Consider the following 18,112-nt stretch of genomic DNA (forward strand, 5'->3'; position numbering starts at 1 on the left):
GAAGTATCTACATGCCCTCCCAGTCACCCCATCCCAATCCCCTGGATATAGACCCTCTCACCTCAGAGAAGTATCTAATGCCCTCCCAGTACACCCCATCCCAATCCCCTGGATATAGACCTCTCACCTCAGAGAGTGTCTAATGCCCTCCCAGTCACCCCATCCCAATCCCCTGGATATAGACCCTCTCACCTCAGAGAAGTATCTAATGTCCGTCTCAGTCACCCCATCCCAATCCCCTGGATATAGACCCTCTCACCTCAGAGACGTATCTAATGCCCACCCAGTCACCCCATCCCAATCCCCTGGATATAGACCCTCTCACCTCAGAAAAGTGCCTGATGCCCTCCCAGTCACCCCAATCCCAATCCCCTGGATATAGACCCTCTCACCTCAGAAAAGTGCCTAATGCCCTCCCAGTCACCCCCATCCCAATCCCCTGAATATAGCCCCTCTCCATTCTCACCAATAAACCACCATTACATCTTAGTTGTAATGACAAACAAGGAATAATAATGATTCGACATCCTTTCCTGATCTGTCCTGAACTCTATTCATGTTGTAAAGGTTTTACAAGTCATAAGAAATACAATGACATCGTAGTATAATTAAGTTGTTCCTTCTCTCTCTCTAACAATATCCATCCCTCTCCACCCCCCCTCCCTGTTCTCCCCCTTAACCCCACCAAAGCCACGCTTAACCCCATCTGCCATCATTACTCCCCCTTGCCTCCCCAAGCCAAGCTTGTCCCACCCTTCCATCCTTACCCTCTTACCCACCAGACCCAGTTTATCACCACCTCCCCTCTACTTCCTCATTCATTCTCCTTCATTCACACACAACATATAGCTTAGTCCTCCACACACCCATTCTCTCCCACCCTCCTACACATATTAATATTCACCCTCCTTCACTCTCCCATTCATATGTATAGACATATACCCACACATACTCCCACTCATACCCTCTCACCCACACTCACTAGGGTTTCTGATGACAAAATGTCTTTGTTCTTCAATCACTGAATCTCACAGACATCACAGGAATGGACCATCATTCTGACTCCACATATTCAGCATTGGGGATGTCTAGGGTATCTTTGAGTAAAAGAATCATTATTATCTGTAATGTCCCACTTTATGTTGTATTATCTAATGGGATCCTAATAAACTAACCCCCCCCTCTGTAATGTCCCACTTTATGTTGTATTATCTAATGGGGATCCTAATAAACTAACCCCCCCCCCCCTCCCTCCCTCCTCCCTCCCCCCTCTGTAATGTCCCACTTTATGTTGTATTATCTAATGACTAGAAGAATGGAGGTCGGGACGTCTGATATCATTTGTTGAACTTTACTGAAAACATTACAAGGATACATTCACTGTTGATCACTGGTTCTGTGGCTCAACTAGTGCAAGAGTAAGACATGGAATGGAATACTGAGTGTATCAGTTCAAACAGGATTTACAAGTTGCATGGTCTCTCTCTCTCTCCCTCTCCCTCCCTCCTTACACTAAAGAGGCCAGGCCTTTCACAGTGATACTCATGACTAGAGGAAGGTATCCAGGCTGGTCCTTCATCTCTGTCCTCAGTGTGTCCTCCTCTCTCTTCAGTGTAACTTCAGAGTGACCAAAGAGACTCTCTGTCCTCTGATACACCTCCTCCTCAGTCAGAACAGCCAGACCAGCATCTCTCAGAGAGAGGGTCTCCCCACTCCCTGCTGCCACATGCTGCACCTGGAGGACAAGCAGCACAGGAATTAATGTGGCATCTGCATCCCTAGAATTTGCAACAATGAAAAACACTTTAAAATGACAAATAGTTAGACATGATGCATGTTTTAATTGATACTGAACTGTTTATCAATGTGAAACATAATGGAAGTCCTTTATACTGCAAAACCTGATTTGTATGCATTGTTTAAAATACTTAGAAGCAAATAGGCTTGTCCCAGTATTGATGAGTAGACTTATTTTGGAGATTTAGAGATATATTATTTTGAATGCTATAAAATAAACAAATGTCTTTCAAATCATTAGTGTTACAGCCTTGTAGATCACTCATTACAAAGATATACAAGGACCTTAAGCATTCTTTCCAGTGGCAAACTGTTATCAGGAGAGGGGTCTATATTAAATAAAATGATTCGCTAATCTGTATGTTAGCTAATTAGTATGTCTCACATGTTATGATTCCAGTGATAATTTGGTGTGTTTAAATAAAACGTGTAATTGGTGTTACTCAGTTTAAATTAAGGGAAATTACACTGAGCAAAATGATTAATCAAATCTCTTTAGTAAATGATTAAGTAAATTACTTTTAAAGGTTAAATTACCTTAGATTTGAGATCGGTGGCCTCCATTTAAGAAACTCCTAAATTACTTATAAACGTGTAATTGATGTGACCTATACTGTCACGGTTCATGAATCCACTGCCTCTCTCTCTCTCTCTCTCTCTCTCTCTCTCTCTCTCTCTCTCTCTCTCTCTCTCTCTCTCTCTCTCTCTCTCTCTCTCTCTCTCTCTCTCTCTCTCTCTCTCTCTCTCTCTCTCTCTCTCTCTCTCTCTCTCTCTCTCTCTCTCTCTCTCTCTCTCTCTCTCTCTCTCTCTCTCTCTCTCTCTCTCTCTCTCTCTCTCTCTCTCTCTCTCTCTCTCTCTCTCTCTCTCTCTCTCTCTCTCTCTCTCTCTCTCTCTCTCTCTCTCTCTCCCGTGTTTGGGTGGGCGTGGTTCCCAATCTCGGCCTGATTGTCTGTGCCAGCTGGAATCACTTATCTTCCCTTTATATGTTCTGTAACCAGTGTTCTTGTTGTCAGATCGTTGTTACTTCTCTGAGGTTGTGTCGTGTGTCCGTGCTCATCTCTCACCGCCCTTGTGTGGATTATCTGCTGTGCTCCCTCCTACCCATCCGGACACACTCCCCTGGATTTCTCAGCACGCTATCATCGGAAGATGCGCCCTAGTCCCTGGGTCGGATTCCGTCTGAGTACAGTCTGTCTGTCCTGTTGCTGCTGTAAACTGTATTCATTAAACCATCGTTGCTTGCATCTTGCATCTGCCTCTGTATTGGCACATATACTTTGATGCAATACATCATTCAGGGCAGCCCCACCACTATCCAGGAGATGGCGCTGTTCTGCATGTAATTCTGGATTTCATTCAAACACATTTGATGTGTAATTGCTTGAGCTAATAAAGCACACAGTACATGCTCGTTCCCTGTTGTACTGTTATTTTGGTCAATTTGATTTGAGGAAAGGCAGCTCCCTAATGCAGCTGTTTCAGCCTCCCTCAGTGATCTGTTATGGAGAGGCTAGCCTGGGGACTCAGTCAGCTGTAGCCCACTTGGGTGCTGCCATTGAGATTCATTAGTAGTGTCCGCCCAAGAAGGCTTGATGTCATTTGCCAAAGATAAATAGACATCTTATCTCTGGTAGAAATGTCATAGTTGTTTATCGTCTTCTAGTTAGCTAGCTGAAAAGTCATCATGAATCATGTCAACAATCTCCTAGCAAATTATTTTAAAACTTGTATGGATAAAACATCTTGGTGCTCATCAACCACTGAACAGGCCTCAGTTAAATAGAGCAAGTTAGAAAATAATTCAACCTGAGTGGTTTGGATGGAACTTGCGGTGGCTAACAGCTGCTGTTTGAGGTAGCTAGCTAGCTACTACGTGTTGTTGTTAATGATTGATGTCAGAATGTAAAAACCCATGGAACTGAATCTATGCAATGGTTGAAGCGAGGCAGAGAGTAGCTTTATAAACATTGTTGCTTTATTCATAACCTGAGCATCTTGTTAACAGACAGGCAGAGGCAACTGCACTCAGAATGGTGTTCTGCTGCGTCCCATCACTAACAGTGATTAGCAATATTGCAGAGCGATGCTGATATTGATTCTGAAGTCAAATAGACTTTACTCTATAAAGTATGCTGGACTACCGTGGTCTTCCTTGCAATAGGAGCCAAAGATATGGGCAGTAGCCTATACACTGGTCATAACCCACAGAACCCAATTTATTTTGCAACGCTCGCGCACGTGACGCAAGCGGTGTAGTTAGCCTGTAATCAGCTGACTACACCGCTCACGTCACGTGACGCAAGCGGTGTAGTTAGCCTGTAATCAGCTGACCACACCGCTCACGTCACGTGACGCAAGCGGTGTAGTTAGCCTGTAATCAGCTGACCACACCGCTCACGTCACGTGACGCAAGCGGTGTAGTTAGCCTGAAATCAGCTGACCACACCGCTCACGTCACGTGACGCAAGCGGTGTAGTTAGCCTGTAATCAGCTGACCACACCGCTCACGTCACGTGCGCGAGCGTTGCAAAATACATTTAGAAATCTATATTATAAAATTATTGCAACCACACTGCTCACGCGCGCCAACGAGCGTCTGCGTTGCCAAGGGCTAAAACAGAAGTCAGTTCTATTTCTGATGCAGATCGCGCTGCAAGTCCTGCCTCTCTCTTCTCCTCATTGGTTTATAGAAGCAGGTACCCACGTGCCATCTCCTCATTGGTTTATAGAAGCAGGTACCCACGTGCCATCTCCACATTGGTTATACCCACGTGGGTGACTGAAAGACGAACGAGGTCAGTGGCGGTAATGGACCTAATTTATGAAAGTTGCCAATCGCAACATAAAGTCAAGAGAAGAAGGCCTAGAAGGAGGAGAGATGACTAGAAACGATTCGGTTGACCATTTTATTGAGGATTAATTGTCAGAATAAAGGACCTTGTGCATTTCAGGTAAAATAACAACTCAATGTTTATATCCCAGTACAAATTAGCTAGCAACAGCAAGCTAGCAAAATAGGACAAATTAACTAGCATGTGCAAGCTAGCTAGCTAAATTGTCATAAATGTTTAATGCTTTTCGACCTGTCCCCAAAATAATGTAATTGGTTCAGAGTTTGTTTTGATATCTTAACCTGCGTGTCATGATCGCGTTTGGTGTGGAGAGACAAAATACATTTATGCACGATGGCGCATGCATGCAGCCGGTTTGGGTTCCATGCTATGCTATAACTTTTTTTGTGTGTGGCTCAAAACTAATTTCTGGGATTGGTAGTTATTTATGATGGTGCATTCAATGTTTAGTGTAGTAATGTATCAATGCATATTCACTTTTTTCATTGAGTTTGCCCCACCAATATTTTTGTTAAAAATTGCCACTGGTTACCGTCATTGGTGTCAGTACTGCTACTGGTGGTGTCTCCTGACCCCTCCTGTCTCAGCCTCCAGTATTTATGCTGCAGTAGTTTATGTGTCGGGGGGCTGGGGTCAGTTTGTTATATCTGGAGTACTTCTCCTGTCCTATTCGGTGTCCTGTGTGAATCTAAGTGTGCGTTCTCTAATTCTCTCCTTCTCTCTTTCTTTCTCTCTCTCGGAGGACCTGAGCCCTAGGACCATTCCCCAGGACTACCTGACATGATGACTCCTTGCTGTCCCCAGTCCACCTGGCCATGCTGCTGCTCCAGTTTCAACTTCCACCTGACTGTGCTGCTGCTCCAGTTTCAACTGTTCTGCCTTATTATCATTCGACCATGCTGGTCATTTATGAACATTTGAACATCTTGGCCATGTTCTGTTATAATCTCCACCCGGCACAGCCAGAAGAGGACTGGCCACCCCACATAGCCTGGTTCCTCTCTAGGTTTCTTCCTAGGTATTGGCCTTTCTAGGGAGTTTTTCCTAGCCACCGTGCTTCTACACCTGCTTTGCTTGCTGTTTGGGGTTTTAGGCTGGGTTTCTGTACAGCACTTTGAGATATCAGCTGATGTACGAAGGGCTATATAAATAAATTTGATTTGATTTGATTTGATTTGGTGGTACAATGTTATCATAATGGTAGAAATATTAGTTTATTTAACATGGGAAGATACATTTACATAAACCTAAATACATTTACATAAACCTGAATACATTTACATAAACCTAAATACATTTACATAAACTCAAATACATTTACATAAACAAAAACCTAGAAAAATGAACTCCAGGTCATACAGGACTGGAGGCTCAATCAAGCAGGTGTGAACTCACCAGGATCTGCAGGGCCTGTAAGACTGGAGGACTGCAACAGGATCCCAACACAGAGAGACCTTCATCTGTCATTCCTGAATAAATAAATATACACACATAAAACCATAGTAGTGAACCTAGTTTCCCAGGAACTGATCAAATAATAACTGGAGAATCCTGTGAAAACTGCTCTCTATCTCACCATCCATGGCACTGACAATGAGGTGGACGGCACTGAGAAGTGAGGATCTGATCTCGTCCTCATCCTTCCCATCACATTGGTCTACAAGATCCAATATGGCCTGGACTGTTTCCCTCTCAGACTCTTCCAGGTCACCCAGGTCAGGAGTCTCACCTGCATACATCTGATCCAGCTGTGACAAGACAAGAGAGAGAGGAATATATTCATTCCTGCCATTAGGTAGGTAGGTAGGTAGGTAGGGGTGGGTGGGTGGGTGGGTGTGTGGCTACTACTATATGACTACTACTATAGGGCTACTACTATAGGGCTACTACTATAGGGCTACTACTATAGGACTACTACTCTAGGGCTACTACTATAGGGTTACTATAGGACTACAAAAGGGCTACTATAGGACTACTACTATAGGGCTACTACTATAGGGTTACTATAGGACTACAAAAGGGCTACTATAGGGCTACTACTATAGGACTACAAAAGGGCTACTATAGGGCTACTACTATAGGCCTACTACTATAGGACTACTACTATAGGGCTACTACTATAGGGCTAATATAGGACTACAAACGGGCTACTATAGGGCTACTACTATAGGGCTACTACTATAGGGCTACTATAGGACTACCAAAGGGCTACTATAGGACTACTACTATATGACTACTACTATAGGGCTACTACTATAGGGCTACTACTATATGTCTACTATAGGGCTATTACTATAGGACTACTACTATAGGGCTACTATAGGGCTACTACTATAGGACTACAAAAGGGCTACTATAGGACTACTACTATATGACTACTACTATAGGGCTACTACTATAGGACTACTACTATAGGACTACTACTATAGGTCTACTATAGGGCTATTACTATAGGACTACTACTATAGGACTACTACTATAGGTCTACTATAGGGCTATTACTATAGGACTACTACTATAGGGCTACTACTATAGGGCTACTATAGGACTACAAAAGGGCTACTATAGGACTACTACTATATGACTACTACTATAGGGCTACTACTATAGGACTACTACTATAGGACTACTACTATAGGACTACTACTATAGGTCTACTATAGGGCTATTACTATAGGACTACTACTATAGGACTACTACTATAGGAATACTACTATAGGTCTACTATAGGGCTATTACTATAGGACTACTACTATAGGACTACTACTATAGGACTACTACTATAGGACTACTACTATAGGGCTGGGAGGGTTATGGCCTGGAGGTGAGCTGCTGGATCCCTGTTAGAGACATTCTGGACCCAGCCCTCATCGCCGACCTCCACCGCTGGCACCCCGGTCAACCAGGTATGCGCCCATGTAGGGTGCCAGGTGTCGCTCCTAGAGGGCGGGGTACTGTCATGCCCTGATTTGTTTCACCTGTCTTTGTGCTCGTCTCCAAACCCCTCCAGGTGTCGCCCATCTTCCCCATTATCCCCTGTGTACATATACCTGTGTTCTCTGTTTGTCTGTTGCCAGTTCGTCTTGTTTGTCAAGCATACCAGCGTTTGTGCTGTCAGATCCTGTCTTTTCCCAGCCTCTATTTTTCTTGCCCTCCTGGTGGTTTTTGACCCTTGCTTGTCCTGACCCTGAGCCTGCCTGCCGTCCTGTACCTTTGCCTCTGTTGCTGAAATAAACATTGTTACTTCGACTCGGTCTGCATCTGGGTCTTACCTTATCCTGATAACACGCTTTTTCCTCCAACTTTCGCTTTACTCCATTGAAAAAGGCCTCAATCTTCAGGAATAACAGTAGCCTAGACAATGTCTCCTTTTACTCACTCGCTCTCTCTCTCCCTCTCCTCAGCAGCAGGGGCATGTCAGGTGAGCGGCCGGAATCAGTTTCAGTTGGACATAAGCTATACATTTTATTGTGTTGCAATTGGCTGAAACAGATAACAAGAGCCGTCCTCTTCCTCTTTGCCGTCCAATCAGGTCCATTCGGTAAATCAATTGTAATTACACATACCCAAATACCTGTGGCAATTAGATCAGACATGACCCAGAGCCGAGACAAAAGTCAGAATTTAGGACCCGAACCCACTCGGGTCCCGGGTCGGATTTCAGATCTGTTGGACCCGTGAAGACCTCTACCACTCACCACACTCTCCAGCACACTGACTGCCTCTCTGTCCTCCATGGTTGTCTTGAGGAGCTGGAGCAGAGAGGAGCGTTTGGCCACCGGCAGGACTGACAGCAGCTGGAAATGACCACTCAGTTTGTCCAGTTCTATCAACGCACAAACAACACAGAGACCATTTTGTTAAAGTGTCCTATTTTTATGTAGCAAATCATTTCATTTTATATTCCAAAAGTGTGGAAACATTGTAATTACTAATCAAAGAGAACGATTTAAATATGGAACATTATATTCAGTAGACTACATTACATGTTGACCAGACGTTCCATTCAGTAGACTACATTACATGTTGACCAGACATTCCATTCAGTAGACTACATGTTGACCAGACGTTCCATTCAGTAGACTACATTACATGTTGACCAGACGTTCCATTCAGTAGACTACATGTTGACCAGACGTTCCATTCAGTAGACTACATTACATGTTGACCAGACGTTCCATTCAGTAGACTACATTACATGTTGACCAGACGTTCCATTCAGTAGACTACATGTTGACCAGATGTTCCATTCAGTAGACTACATGTTGACCAGATGTTCCATTCAGTAGACTACATGTTGACCAGACGTTCCATTCAGTAGACTACATGTAGACCAGACGTTCCATTCAGTAGACTACATTACATGTTGACCAGACATTCCATTCAGTAGACTACATGTTGACCAGACGTTCCATTCAGTAGACTACATGTTGACCAGACGTTCCATTCAGTAGACTACATGTTGACCAGACGTTCCATTCAGTAGACTACATGTTGACCAGACGTTCCATTCAGTAGACTACATGTTGACCAGACGTTCCATTCAGTAGACTACATGTTGACCAGACGTTCCATTCAGTAGACTACATTACATGTTGACCAGACGTTCCATTCAGTAGACTACATGTTGACCAGACATTCCATTCAGTAGACTACATTACATGTTGACCAGACGTTCCATTCAGTAGACTACATTACATGTTGACCAGACGTTCTATTCAGTAGACTACATGTTGACCGCTGAACAGGAGGCATTACCCTCCACTGGCATTATTACCTTCGTTCAGATTTAAGGGGCTGTTGGCATCAAAGTCGCCTCTCAGGTCCATAATTCCATCCTCTTCAATCTCATCCTTTGACGTAACCTTTTCAAAGCCCCCATTGTTGCGGATGAGGCACAGCTCTGTGGACAAGAGCAGACAACAGTCATAACCAGTCACTCACAGACAGATACAGTGTCCATACTAAATACAGTGGCTATACTAAATACAGTGGCCATACTAAATACAGTGGCTATACTAAATACAATGGCCATACTAAATACAGTGGCTATACTAAATACAGTGGATATACTAAATACAGTGGATATAATAAATACAGTGGCTATACTAAATACAGTGGATATACTAAATACACTGAGGAACATAGACGCTGGCTGTGTACTTTACCATGGTACTTAACCATGCAGCTATACCTGGGACATTGACAAACCATACACTTCCTCACCAAACTGTCCATTGCATTTGATGTAGAGCTCAATCAGACTGTAGGCCATGACAGTATTTGCAGGAATACCCAGTGACACATCACTTTCTGTCTGAGTACTGCCGATCTGCTTCATAGAGGCCTGTGGAGAACATTTAAAATTAGTCAGAGACGAGCCAGATTCTAACCCAGACAGTCACATATTCTACACCACCACATTTTCAGGAAGTGGTTCTAATGATAAAAACACGATTTGCTGCCTTTTGAGAAGTGTAACTTGGTCAAATTTATTTTGGGATTTCACCTAATTTGAACAGTCTCTCATAAAGAGCAAAGGTTCAACTTTGTAAAAAATTATGTTTTCCCATCTCAAGAGATATTTGTTTAAATGATTATAGTAAGTGCCTATTAAGTAACAAGGTTGACCATATCAGGGTTGACCATTTTAAATCAGCCATAAATATCCTTGTGACAGGGGTAATGGAAGCCTGTTCGCAGGGAGTGGCAATGGAAAGCAAGCTCCCCATTTATTTGTTTAAATCTATGGAGAACAGGTTTGAAGTGTTACGCTCAACCCACTCAGTTTTCCACCACAAAACACCAGAAAATGAACTAAAAGAGGAGAAACAGTTTTTACCTGCTTTTACACCATGATTTAACTATTAGATTTTGAATATTTCTTTAGAAAACAGTTTCACCATATTAAAAATCAGAAATGACTTTGTCAAAACAACAAAAGAACTAGGGCCTTTTCAATGATGGTGAAAACGTGGAGAAATGTTGGGATAGGTGGTTAAACATTTTCCAGAAGTCACAGTCAAAATGCTGAATTGTGGCATTTTAGAAGTCTTTATTCAAAAGGAAAAATTGTACTGAAAATATCAAAGGTACTCTGTGAGTATTACGACTACTGAACAGACATCTGTGAGTATTACGACCACTGAACAGACATCTGTGAGTATTACGACCACTGAACAGACATCTGTGAGTATTAGCACTACTGAACAGACATCTGTGAGTATTACGACTACTGAACAGACATCTGTGAGTATTAGCACTACTGAACAGACATCTGTGAGTATTACGACTACTGAACAGACATCTGTGAGTATTACGACCACTGAACAGACATCTGTGAGTATTAGCACTACTGAACAGACATCTGTGAGTATTACGACTACTGAACAGACATCTGTGAGTATTACCACTACTGAACAGACATCTGTGAGTATTACCACTACTGAACAGACATCTGTGAGTATTACGACTACTGAACAGACATCTGTGAGTATTACGACTACTGAACAGACATCTGTGAGTATTACGACCACTGAACAGACATCTGTGAGTATTAGCACTACTGAACAGACATCTGTGAGTATTACCACTACTAAACAGACATCTGTGAGTATTACCACTACTGAACAGACATCTGTGAGTATTACCACTACTGAACAGACATCTGTGAGTATTACGACTACTGAACAGACATCTGTGAGTATTACCACTACTGAACAGACAGACATCTGTGAGTATTGCCACTACCGAACAGACAGACATCTGTGAGTATTACCACTACCGAACAGACATCTGTGAGCATTACCACTACTGAACAGACATCTGTGATCTGTCAATATGGTCCTGACATTGACTTTATTTATGAAGGCCTAGCTATCATGAAGTGAGATTATTGAGATTAAAAATCTATTTTACAACAGAGATGATCTAAATCTGAGTTACCAGTCAAATATAATTCACTTCAGTAGAACACTTGGTAATCTTTCCTCCTACCTTCCCGCTCAGGAACACACAGGCGCTCACGTTGGCTCCTACATTGCCATGCTTAAGGACATTGTTTGTGACCGGGCAAGGTAGTGACGTCATAATCCTCTCCGTCAAGACGCCTAACACTGCCCTGGGATTTGCACGGGTCTGCTTAATCACAGGATGGGACATGTCCAGAACTCTGCAGGAGGGACACATTTTAGGTCATATTTCATAGAAATCTGGAAACACTGGAAAGCTACTTTAAAAGTAAATACATGGATGTACCTTTAAACTAAACTAGTAGTGAAAACAGTGAGGAGGTAGTTTAAGGAAGTTGCTAAACCAGTACAGTTCCACTTCTTTCTTGTCTGAAATCACTTCAACCTGAAAATTTCCTTTTTACACAAAAGATACCTGCCTGATGTCATTGCAACCAGTTTTGCTCGCTGGTCTTGGGTCTTCGACTACTTGGGAAGGTGAGCTGTATGATCTATTATGACTGTATTATGACTGTTATGACTGTTATGACTGTATAATGACTGTAAAGACTATATATTACTGTTATGGCTGTATTAATACTATGTTGACTGTTATGACTGTATCCTGACTGTATATGACTGTATTATGGCTGCATTATGATGTATTATGACTGTATATGAATGAACATTATTCTATTATGACTCTTATGACTGTATTATGTCTATTATGAGTGTATATGACTGCATTGTGACTATTATGACTGTATTATGACTATTATGACTGTATATGACCGTATTATGACGTATTATGACTGCATATGACTGTATTTTGACTGTATATGGCTGTATTGTGACTATTATGACTGTATTATGACGTATTATGACTATTATGACTGTATTATGACGTATTATGACTATTATGACTGTATTGTGACTTATGACTGTATATGACTGTATTATGACCATTATGACTGTATATGGCTGTATTGTGACTATTATGACTGTATATGACTGTATTATGACTTATTATGACTGTTTTATGACTATTATGACTGTATTATGACTTGGTATGACTGTATTATGACTGTATATGACTGTATTGTGACTATTTTGACTGTATATGACTGTATTATGACTGTGCTATGACTGTATATGACTGTATATGACTGTATTGTGACTATTATGACTGTATTATGACTGTATATGACTGTATTCTGACTATTTTGACTGTATATGACTGTATTGTGACTATTATGACTGTATTATGACGTATTATGACTGTGCTATGACTATTATGACTGTATTATGACTGTATTATGACGTATTATGACTGTGCTATGGCTGTATATGACTGTATTGTGACTATTATGACTGTATTATGACTGTATTATGACGTATTATGACTGTGCTATGACTGTATATGACTGTATTATGACGTATTGTGACTGTGCTATGACTGTATATGACTGTATTATGACGTATTGTGACTGTGTTATGACTATTATGACTGTATATGACTGTATTATGACGTATTATGACTGTGCTATGACTGTATATGACTGTATTATGACGTATTGTGACTGTGTTATGACTATTATGACTGTATATGACTGTATTCTGACTATTTTGACTGTATATGACTGTATTGTGACTATTATGACTGTATTATGACGTATTATGACTGTGCTATGACTATTATGACTGAATTATGACTGTATTATGATGTATTGTGATGTATTATGATGTATTATGACGTATTATGACTGTGCTATGACTATTATGACTGAATTATGACTGTATTATGATGTATTGTGATGTATTATGATGTATTATGACTGTATTATGACTGTATTATGATGTAGTATGATGTAGTATGACTGTATTATGATGCATTATGATGTATTATGACTGTATTATGATGTATTATGATGCATTATGATGTATTATGACTGTATTATGACTGTATTGTGATGTATTATGATGCATTATGATGTAATATGATGTATTATGACTGTATTATGATATATTATGATGCATTATGATGTATTATGACTGTATTATGACTGTATTATGATGTATTATGACTGTATTGAACATATGTATAGTATAGGGTAACTCACCTGTTTTTTGAGTAGTTGTGTAAGTCCTTCACATCAACCTTCTCTTTGTTCAGGCTGCCAAGGGACAGCTTCTGTTTGGTGGACCATTTCCCTTCCACGGTCAGGTTGAAATCAGCCAACTTTGCCTCCATGTTTCCATCTGCATTCATTTCTTTCTTGTCACCAAATGTCCCACTGTAGTCCACAAAGTCAGACTCCTTGACAGCTGAGGGAAAGTTCAACATTTGAATGGACTCTATGCTATTATACCACAGCACATATCTATAACAGACACATCCATGACACTATCATTTTCCTATTCTGCTCAGAAAAACAAGAGTAGGATAAATATTTAAATCAATGGTCAGATATTTTAGAACAACAACAACCCATAGTTATTTGTCACTAGCGGGATGCTCTGGTGCTTACTTGGGCTTAAAGGTGTGTTTCCAGGCTCTCCAGGCTCCAGAACATCACCGAGGGTAAAGCCAGGGGACTGGTATTTGGGTTCCTGCCAGAAGCATCTGTGCCTGGTCTTGACAATGAGTGATCGGAGATTCAGTTTGTCTGTGTCATTCAGACTGGACACAGGGATCAGGCGACCCGCATGATCTGTGTCCTTCACGAAGGCTTTTGTGGCTTTGGCAAACATCTGAGAGATGGTGATGGATCGTGTTTCTGGCTGCAGCAGATGACAAAGACACAAATGACAAAGATGCCTAAGAAACAAAACTAAGATGAACACATGAACACTCAATCAATACAACATCTTCTGAAGAGCATTCTAAATACATTTCACAGTTGGCAAGACACTCAATAATGCAAACACTATCTCTTTGAAAGGTTCACTTTCCCTGGGAAAAGAGTGGATCAGAACAGAGTAGCATTGCTTTTGACATGACAGGAAACAGGATATAAACACAAACAGGATATCATTTCAGTCAAAAACATTGGTTGTGTATCATTCAAGGCTATCCATAGCATGCTGTAGATTTTTCTTACTTCATTTTTATATCGCAAAAATCAGCTTTAGTATTCTTCCTCTGGGTCCTTTTGACATTGATAAATTGTGAAGATACAGTTTGTTATTAAGAATTACATACTAGAATGTCTAAAATGCAGGGTGCGGGGAAATGGTTGTCATCCACGTTTAGGTTCTTGGTACATGCCAAGTTACTGCTTCTGAAAATGTTTTGTGACCAAGGTAGTGATGTCATAATCCTCTCCGTCAAGATGCCTAACACTGCCCTGGGACTCACGCGGGTCTCCTTGATCACAGGATGGGACATGTCCAGAACTCTGCAGGAGGGATCCATTATAATCTGAGCCCTGACATTAGCCCTGTACAAACTTAAAGGAGAATGCCACTACTTTTTAACCTCATAATCTAATGTTCCTAATAGATAATTTGCTGAATACCTGACACCTAAATTAGGATTTCAAGTCAGGAACAATTTTTTATTAACATTCAACAGAAAGCAAACAATCTAACGTTCACTGGTAATGAAAGTTGTATGTATGCTCTGACAACAAAGGGTATCAAATAAACCAGCAGAGGAAACTAAAATAACCACACTTCTTACCCTTTACTTTGAGAGTTGAAAATAGTTTGATCTTGATTCAAATAAGCAATGAACAGATACTGTACGATTAGATAAGATGCAAGATAACGCCTTTGAATTTGGCTTATCTACCAAATGAGTGGTTGAAAATATCAGTCCAACTTCCGTTACTAGTGAACTCACAGACTTGACACTAAGGCGTTGTGCTAACCACAGAAGTATAGCCTACCACTTTAGACAGCCTACATCTGTGGTTATGCATGTGCGACTACACCCAGTCACATAAATCTACACTCTTAGAAAGAAAATTCCAAAAGGGTTCTTCAGGCTGTCACCATAGAACCCTTTTTAGTGCCAGGTAGAACCATTTTGGGTTCCATGTAGAACCTTCTGTAGAAAGGCTTCTACATGGAACCCTAAAACTGTCCTACTGGGAATCAAAAGGGTTCTACCTGAAACAAACAAGGGTTCTTCAAAGGGTTATCCTATGGAGACAGCCGAAGAACCCTTTTAGGTTCTAGATAGCACCTTTTTCTGTGTGTGGCTAAACTTCCAACATTCTAATATCAATGATGGCACAGCTATCCAGCGTATATATGTATCCAAAACATAACCTGAAAGAGCAGTATTTCATCGTAGTATTTCATAACCTGCAAGAGCTTCAATACTTACAGTTTTTCACCGTTTCCTATTGAGTCTGACAATTATTGACTTCAATCACTGTGTAACATCATGGGTAACTCTGGGCATCGGCTTTCAGTTGAAAAAAATGCACCCTCTTTTGGTACTTTAAACCAGCACAGCAGCTTTCACCGATCATATAGTGTGTGTTTATAAAGATGCTACTTTTCTTTTTAAACGTCCTCTTCCACATTTATAAGAGGGTAACTTACTTGTCTTTGTTAAGTAACCCTTTTACTTCCACTTCCTCTTTCTTCAGTCTCACTTCCTCTTTCTTCAAAGGACGACTCGAGTGTGGAAGACGTGTTAAAGTTTCAATCCACTGCATCTGCCACCAATTGTGTCTCCATGTCTACACTGGCTTCTCCGCTGTCACAAAATGTCCCACTGTAGTCCACAATGTCACTCTCCTCTCCAGCTGAGGGAAAGTTCACCGTGACCATGGACTCTATTATGCCACAAAACACCTATCTGTAACAGCCACATCCATGACATGATCATTTTCATTATCTATTCAGACATAAACTAACATAAATAATACAATCAAATATATTTCACAAAAACAACAACAACAACGAAACGATGCATTCCAAATGCCCCCATAGTTTGAGTTTCTACCCCCATAGTTTGAGTTACTACCCCCATAGTTTGAGTTTCTACCCCCATAGTTTGACTTACTACCCCCATAGTTTGAGTTACTACCCCCATAGTTTGAGTTTCTACCCCCATAGTTTGAGTTACTACCCCCATAGTTTGAGTTACTACACCCATTGTTTGAGTTTCTACCCCCATAGTTTGAGTTTCTACCCCCATAGTTTGAGTTACTACCCCCATAGTTTGAGTTTCTACCCCCATAGTTTGAGTTTCTACCCCCATAGTTTGAGTTTCTACCCCCATATTTTGAGTTACTACCCCCATAGTTTGAGTTTCTACCCCCATAGTTTGAGTTTCTACCCCCATAGTTTGAGTTTCTACACCCATAGTTTGAGTTTCTACCCCCATAGTTTGAGTTTTCTACCCCCATAGTTTGAGTTTCTACCCCCATAGTTTGAGTTTCTACCCCCATAGTTTGAGTTTCTACCCCCATAGTTTGAGTTTCTACCCCCATAGTTTGAGTTTCTACCCCCATAGTTTGAGTTTCTACCCCCATAGTTTGAGTTTCTACCCCCATGTTTGAGTTTCTACACCCATAGTTTGAGTTTCTACCCCCATAGTTTGAGTTTCTACCCCCATAGTTTGAGTTTCTACCCCCATAGTTTGAGTTTCTACCCCCATAGTTTGAGTTTCTACACCCATAGTTTGAGTTTCTACCCCCATAGTTTGAGTTTCTACCCCCATAGTTTGAGTTTCTACACCCATAGTTTGAGTTTCTACCCCCATAGTTTGAGTTTTCTACCCCCATAGTTTGAGTTTCTACCCCCATAGTTTGAGTTTCTACCCCCATAGTTTGAGTTTCTACCCCCATAGTTTGAGTTACTACCCCCATAGTTTATTAAGTTTCCACCCCCATTGTGCCTCAACACAATAATGTCCTCTGAGCTTTCCGGACAATTCCTTCGACCTCATCGGCTTATTTTTTACACTGACATGCACTGTCAACTGTGGGACCTCATATAGACAGGTATGTGCCTTTCCAAATCATGTCTAATCATTTGAATTTACCACAGGAGGACTAAAATCAATTTGTAGAAACATCTGAAGGATGATCAATGGAAACAGGATGCACCTGAGCTCATTTTCGAGTCTCATAGCAAAGGGTCTGAATACTTATTATATAAATAAGATATTTCTGATTTTATTTTTATAAGGGGGACCTTATATAGTCAGGTGTGTTTCTTTCTAAATCATGTCCAAGCAATTGAATTGGCCACAGGTGGACGCCAATCAAGTTGTGGTGATAACTCAAGCACAATCAAAGGAAATTGGATGCAGCTGAGCTCAATTTGGAGTGCCATAGTAAAGGGGTTTGAATACTAATGTAAATGAGATATTTCTTTATTTCATTTTCAATCCATTTGCAAACATGTCTAAAAACACGTTTTCACTTTGTCATTAGAGGGTATTGTGTTAAACGACTGAATGAAAACAATCCATTTCTAATCCATCTTAATTTCAGGCTGAAACAACAAGATGTGGAATAAGTCAAGGGGTATGAATACTTTCTGAATGCA

General features: G+C 41.0%; 1 protein-coding gene across 3 annotated transcripts; it reads right to left on the minus strand.

Moving 5' to 3' along the window:
- Positions 1-1,335: 1,335 nt before the first annotated feature.
- LOC116371656 (gasdermin-E-like) lies at positions 1,336-16,256 on the minus strand. 3 transcript variants are annotated; one of them, XM_031820547.1, is made up of 10 exons: positions 16,154-16,256; positions 14,128-14,380; positions 13,720-13,924; positions 11,646-11,820; positions 9,876-9,996; positions 9,427-9,552; positions 8,348-8,475; positions 6,226-6,397; positions 6,045-6,118; positions 1,336-1,735 (listed from the first exon to the last, which is right to left on the minus strand). In XM_031820547.1, the coding sequence occupies exons 2-10, from the start codon at positions 14,348-14,350 to the stop codon at positions 1,508-1,510; spliced, it is 1,452 nt and encodes a 483-aa protein (XP_031676407.1). In that variant the 5' UTR covers positions 14,351-14,380; positions 16,154-16,256; the 3' UTR covers positions 1,336-1,507. The 3 variants fall into 3 exon arrangements, with proteins under 3 accessions (XP_031676407.1, XP_031676405.1, XP_031676406.1); XM_031820545.1 differs by having other exon boundaries at positions 15,933-16,191; XM_031820546.1 differs by lacking the exon at positions 16,154-16,256 and adding an exon at positions 15,282-15,444.
- Positions 16,257-18,112: the final 1,856 nt, after the last annotated feature.

This window comes from Oncorhynchus kisutch, unplaced genomic scaffold (genome assembly GCF_002021735.2).
Source record: "Oncorhynchus kisutch isolate 150728-3 unplaced genomic scaffold, Okis_V2 scaffold3465, whole genome shotgun sequence".
Classification (NCBI taxonomy): domain Eukaryota; kingdom Metazoa; phylum Chordata; class Actinopteri; order Salmoniformes; family Salmonidae; genus Oncorhynchus; species Oncorhynchus kisutch.